Genomic DNA, 6857 nt, shown 5'->3' on the forward strand with positions numbered 1-6857 from the left:
GACGCAAGTATCTGCATCAATCCTGTAATTACATTATCTGCCACGCAGAGCTGTGGTCGGAGGATCTGGGGACTGTGTGTCAGTCACATTAATGGGCTTTAATGTAGCAAAAGCAATGGTTTGGGGGAAGCTAATGTCACGTTCTAACGGCAATGTTCCACGAAATCGCAGTACCACGGGCTTCTGTGGCACCTTCATGTCTCCTACACAGCGGTGGGAATATTATTACAAAGTGTTGCTCCGGTTCTTATTTTCTAAGCGCGATCCTTCTACGCGGGGGGGGGGGAGCGGCGTGTTCTGTCATTTATTTACTTTAGTTTAAACTAATCTTTTCTTCCACCCCGTCCCCCTTTTCTTCCACCCCGTCCCCCTTTTCTTCCACCCCGTCCCCCTTTTCTTCCACCCCGTCCCCCTTTTCTTCCACCCCGTCCCCCTTTTCTTCCACCCCGTCCCCCTTTTCTTCCACCCCGTCCCCCTTTTCTTCCACCCCGTCCCCCTTTTCTTCCACCCCGTCCCCCTTTTCTTCCACCCCGTCCCCCTTTTCTTCCACCCCGTCCCCCTTTTCTTCCACCCCTGTCCCCCTTTTCTTCCACCCCTGTCCCTCTTTTCTTCCACCCCTGTCCCTCTTTTCTTCCACCCCTCTCCCCCTTCTTCTCCCCCCCCCCACCCCCCTCTCTCTGATTTCGAAGCATAAATACAATATGACGCCGCTCCAAAATATCGAGCCAATCGCTTTCATTCCGTGTTTAATACAGAGTTGTTTGCTGTCGGGTGCACTTTGACCTCCGGCCGGAACTGACCTCTCCCCCCCTGGCCTCTCTAGGTTTGGATTATGAAGTCGCCTTCTCCAAGATCATCATTGAGCTGAGGAAGAAGCACCCGGGACACATCCTGCCGGACGAGGACCTGCAGTGGGTGTTTGTGAACGCGGGGGGCTGGATGGGGTCCATGTGTCTCCTCCACGCCTCCCTCACAGAGTACGTGCTGCTCTTTGGGACGGCCGTGGACACCAGCGGTCACTCAGGTGGGAGCAGAGCCACTTCTGCACGTCCGTTGTATGTTGCTGATTTTTGTTGTGGGGGGGGGGTAGATACTCTAATATAGGGGTGGTCAACTCCAGTCCTCAAGGGCCCCCCAACAGGTCATGTTCTCTAGATATCCCTGCTTCAGCACAGGTGGCTCAGCTATGAGCTATGTCTTCAACTGAGCCACTGATTGAGCCACCTGTGCTGAAGCAGGGATATTTGGAGCCACATTTACTAGAGTGCCACTCTATAATAACACCGTTGCACTTTGAGGCTAATGAAACAGAAAAAAGTGCCACCTGACCTCCGGTTACAGAAGTAATGTGTTAAGTGCCTGAGTGCTTTCAGTGTCCACCGCGCTTTACATAGAGTACAAATTCCCTGCCCCGTGGAGCTTACAATCTGTTTTTGGCGCGAGAGGCACAGGGAGATAAAGTGACTTTCCCAAGGTCACAAGGAGCCGACCCTGGGATTTGAACCCGGTTCCCCTGCTGCACACTCTGGGTTATTTGACTTTTTATCCTCCGACCTCAAGTAAGGGCTGAGGTTTCTAAATTCTCCACAAACGAAGCATACAATCAAACCCGCCGCCTCTGCCTAAACGTGGGGTCCCCGGAGACAGAAGAGGCATATACACCTGGAAAGCCGATTCTATGCCCTGTAACTACATACTGGGTTATGTTTGGGGGGGTGGGGGTTCATTAAGTTGACCTCACTACCTTTGGCAGCGACCCTGACCACGTTGGACGGCATTTGCAGGGTGCCATGTTTCAAAGATATGTTTTTTGGACCTCGATATACCTCTAAAACGAGCGTTTCTGTAAGACTTGCCCCTCCGACGTGTAAAAGCTTGACAGACCCCAAAAATGACCCTTGTCCCTTCCTGTCCCCGCTGTGCTGCAGGTCGTTACTGGGCGGAGATCTCCGACACCATCATCTCAGGGACTTTCCGCCAATGGAAAGAAGGGACGACCAAAAGTGAAATCTTTTACCCCGGTGAGTGTGTGCGGTTCTCCGGGGGGGGGGTGGCCTGTCTGAGAGAGGGGGGGGAGGTGCCCCTGGCTGGGGTGGGGGAGGTGCCCCTGGCTGGGGTGGGGGAGGTGCCCCTGGTTGGGAGGGGAGTGTCCTATCATTACTCCTCTTTAGTTGCTGTTCAACCTTCTAAACCAGGGCTTGTTTTGGGGTTCTGCTGGAGGCCCCCCAGGATTCCCTGAGGCCCAAACCCAATGATCGTTTGGAAAGGTTTTCAAATGTCATATTATATACTATAACACAAAGCTGTTGGTTTATCGGGTAGAGGGGGGAATCGCTCTCTCCCGGGCACTATAGGGGGGTCCTGAGCCCGTGTGAGGACTGCGCACTTGGTAACTCCCCAAACTGCACCTTGGCGTGGGGAGTACCTGTCAATTATCGCAGGATCTTCCAAAGTCGCTTTCCATTTGTGCCAGCAAGGCATTGTGGGACGTGACTTCTGAAGTTCCTGCAGAGCGTGACAGCTATCCCCCCCCCCCCCTGCCGTCTTCACACACTAAGAGACAATTTTGAGCCTTGTGTGTGTTCTCTTCCCCCCCCCCCCCCCCCCCCCCCCGCTCCCCTTCCCACGAGCTCAGGACACTACTGCCTGGGATCGGTCACCCAGAATTATTAGCGATTAGTCTGAGTAGCAATAAGATTTATTCATTAGAGGCTCGCGGAACAAATATTTTCTAGCAAGAGGTGCACAATGTAATAAGTCTACCCGCTCACCTAGAAAGTATAGAACTAATTAATAGAGCACAGCAATAGTATCCTTACATACATTACATGGGGTAACCGCCATCATAAATCTCACATTTTGTGGGGGCTATTTCTTTGTCATACGCCGGTAATAGTTTTTAAAACTACCTTCCCCTCTTCCGGCCCTCTAATAATCCCCCTCTCCCCCTCTCTGTAGGAGACACCATCCTGCACAATTTTGGGGAGGCCACGTCCGTGCAGTGGAGCTCCGGGACGTGGATGGTGGAGTACGGCCGCGGTTTCATTCCCTCCACTTTGGGTTTCGCTTTGGCCGACACAATCTTCAGCACCCAGGACTTTGTCACCATGTTCTACACTGTCCGGGTCTACACCAAGGGACTTCTCCTGGAGACCAGCACCTACCTAAGCGGGCTGGGGATCTTCTAACCGGTCTGACGCCTCCGTGCTGCCTCCATCCCGCCATTTTACTTCACACACTTGCTGCGATGGGAGGGAGGGACTGTGACATGTTGCAGGCCCTTCTGGCAGCTAATGGGTTAAAGGCAGACTGTAGCATTATTAGCCTTTCATATACGGTACCCACTCCATGAGAATCCATTGTTCTCAAACAATTCTAGGGCACTCATTCAGCTCAGGTTCATTCAAAATGGCTGCTCTCTGGCTTGTTCAAAATGGCTGCTCTGTCAAATTGGGGTCTTGGAGGGTGAAAAGAACGTGTGCTCTGTGTAAGAGCTGGGGTAAATGGGGTCTGAGCTGAAATGGTGAAGAGGACTGTCTCTTCTTTAAGACACCTGGAGCCGCCATGTTGGATTTTTGACGATGGGTGGGCACGGCTGAGGTGCGTTTGAATTTGGTGATGCCTCCTGTTCCTCCTCCTGGCACAAACCCGCCCCCTTTATCACCGCCAGGTTTAGGAGCTGTAGTTACCGGAAGCATAATTAGTGAATCTCTGTGTCCCGCAGCCTTAGTGGCTTAAAAGGGGCAACCTACCCGTAGACCAAATGACTGACACATTTAAGGGGTGTCGCATGTTAACCCTGTAAATGTCAGTCATTTGGTCTACGGGTAGATTGCCCCTTTTAAGCCACTAAGGCTGCGGGACACAGATTCATTATTCTTCCGGTAACTACAGCTCCTAAATCTGGCGGTGATAAAGAGGGCGGGTTTGTGTGATTTATTTTTATAGATAGATATATAGATATTTACATCTGACGCCTATAAGTATTTTAAAATACTTTTTAAGGTTGGTTTGTGAACAGGATGGGTTGGATTTCCTCTGGCTGCTCTCTTGAGTCTATCACTGTGTGTGTTCAACAAGAGTTTGCACAGGTAAAAAAATTCATACCCTCCATCTCTACCTAATATATTATTATTATTATTTTTATGGCCTGTACCTATTCACACCAACTGTATCTATTTCTGTCTGTGTACGAGCTGGGGAGGGTCTCCAAGGTTTGACGTCTATTGGTTGAAGCTGGAAACCTTCGGCTGATGACAGCAGCTTGACGAGTAATGACTGGTATGATTAATGATTGTGCTTCTAATTTATGTAAAAGTATATACAAATAAATCCAGGAATAGTTGCTTTATGGGTAACTTTGACATTTGCATTTAATAAATGACGTGTAAGGAGGGGCCCGTGTGTAAGCTCCTGTATCCCACACTGACGGCGGAACTGCGGTATAATACACTTATCATCATGCGTCCGATGCGGGAGGCGCGGCAATGCCTTGTTCCATGTCACTTTATTGTTTCTCCGAGCACAGGCAGGGACACCGGAAACATCTGATAAACTCGCCACCTTGTCCGAGGTCCGTAACAAATGGGATGTTTGCTTGATTTAGAAAGAAACCGAAGAAGCCATATAATTGCTTTAAGCACCGTTCTATTTGTATAGAGACAGCCCATGTAAATGTTACGTTCTTGACAAAATGTTTTCTGATCATCCACCTGGGATTGCACCTTGAAATCACAAATCAAAGATGACCGTTCCTCTTCTGCTGATTGAAAAAGGGTGTGTGTGTGTCACACATAGGGGATTATTTTTCCTTACACTTTGTCTGTGTTTTCAGAAGGGTGCAGCCTGGTTCTAAGTGCAATAATGAGTTCTTTACATTTTAAAACACATTCTACATTTGATTTAACTTGGTGGGAGAGATCTTCTGACCGTGTTTTGGGATGTGCTTTCAGCGTCTGTAACTGTGTGTTTGTAGGCCTTGCTAGTCCTGAACGGCTTCACCATAAATACAGCCTGGTGTCAAGTAACTGTACACAAGTACAACGCTATGACTAAGGGCCATGTATGACACTACCACACAGACCTGAGCCATTTATTTGTGCTGCTAAGTGGGACTGCAGCTTTAAACCCAACTCCTGGGCACGATTTGCGGTGGCCTTTTAGAAGAACGGCAAAGCAACATGTCCAACCTTTACTCTGACACACCGGTGTATATCCCCGTGTGTCTCCTAGGTCTCCGGCGGTCCTGTTGAGCATGCGTCTACCGGTGTGTCTGCCATGTCCATATAAGTTGACATCCAAGCACCCAACTGGGTGAGGCTAGAGGGTTGGAAGTGTCAGAACATGGCGTGGAAGACGCTGATGTCCGTGGCTCCTATGCAGTATGCGTGGCACCTTCCTCTTGCTCAGGAAGATGTCAAACAATTGTATGATCAGGGAGAGCTCAGCTGTGAAGATCAGTGAGATGTGATTGGAGGACCAAGCCTCTGTCCAAGTACATATGTTGTGGTACACAATGGCTGTGTTACCTCCTGGTTGCCATCTTATCTGCGCATTGCAGCTGTCTCTGTAACCATGTGCCGTTCTTTAACCACCCCCGTTCTGGTAACCTTGCAGATAAAAACGTCTGCTCCTGTATGTGACACACGGAACCTCTTAAACAACCCTAGCGATTTCTCCATGGAGAGTGTTGTTTTTCCGCTCATATTCTTTGTCTCTGGCCTGTTATTTTTTGGGGGGGTGGAAAAAAGTGTTTTGCCACATTTATATTTTTAAATCAAATTAAAGTACAACATTGAGAATAATTTGTCTCGCTGTCGTGTGTTCTAAAGGGAGAAAATTCTACAAAACCAAATCTCAATGAAAATGATGGGGGTGTGTGCGTGTAAACAGAATAGCGACAGTACTCAGCCCCGATCTACAAAGCGACGGGAAGTCCCTAAAACCAACGTCCCGCTTTCAGATTAATGGTGTATTATGAAAGGACAATGGCGTGAAGCGGAGACTTAACATTACATTAGATGGGCCTGACCTAAACGTGGCGTGACTCCTATCCAGACGCTGAAATCGGACTTTGGCGGGGGCTGGGTGGGTGTAATACCACAGCTCGGTATGATTTGAGCAACATAGCATTATTTCCCTCCTCTGCCTTACTGTGTGTGTGTCCATAAACTTCAGCTCCAGTGACCCCCTGCTTTCGGAGATGCAGACCTTCGTAGGGGGTGCCAGTAGCCGCTCCGGCTCACTAACTGGGGTTCATGTAATGGCCGCTTCTCAAAGCTCCCGTGCCCAGTGGGCCTTCGGGTGCGGCTTCCTAAAGGCTGATGTGCCACAGGGGCTTTCAGAAGCGGAGGATCCCGGCTCCCTCTTCGGGGGTGTCTCTGGACGCGGGGTCGCCAGTTCTTAAAATAATGGGGTTCAGCTCCGGAGACCCCCTGCTTCTTCATTGTTTAATACAGGATTGAGGCAGAGGGTCTCTAGAGCTGGACCCCATTAATACCTGCAAAGGGGGTGCCGGTATCTCTTGCAGTTTAAAGCTCCTGCATCACACAGGCCAATAGGAAGCCACACCGGGTGACATCACACCTTCCTATTGGCCCACGGGATTTACAAATAGGGTGACCAGACGTCTCGGTTTTTAGGCCTCTGTCCTGACTTTTTGGGCCATTGTCCCAGTCTTCTATGGCATATACAATCGGCACTGGCCAGCCACTCGTGCACGACTGGCAAGTGCCGATCGCACATTCGCCTAAGTGACCGGCAAGCGCTTATTGCACATGCTCAGTCGGCGCATGCCGTTCGTGCATGTGCAGTCACCAGCGTGACTGCGCATCCTTGACATTTGTCCCGTTTTTTTT

General features: G+C 49.9%; 1 protein-coding gene across 1 annotated transcript in view; it reads left to right on the top strand.

Moving 5' to 3' along the window:
• Positions 1–5804, top strand: part of SIGMAR1 (sigma non-opioid intracellular receptor 1) — a 10520-nt gene extending 4716 nt beyond the window's left edge. The window contains exons 2-4 of the mRNA XM_075582240.1: positions 824–1024; positions 1929–2021; positions 2959–5804. Of these exons, the coding sequence (XP_075438355.1) occupies positions 824–1024; positions 1929–2021; positions 2959–3188 (524 nt within the window). The 3' untranslated portion in view covers positions 3189–5804. The remainder of the gene's footprint in view (positions 1–823; positions 1025–1928; positions 2022–2958) is intronic.
• The last annotated feature ends 1053 nt before the right edge of the window (positions 5805–6857 follow it).

Source organism: Ascaphus truei, chromosome 1 (assembly GCF_040206685.1).
Source record: "Ascaphus truei isolate aAscTru1 chromosome 1, aAscTru1.hap1, whole genome shotgun sequence".
In the NCBI taxonomy this organism is placed as follows: domain Eukaryota; kingdom Metazoa; phylum Chordata; class Amphibia; order Anura; family Ascaphidae; genus Ascaphus; species Ascaphus truei.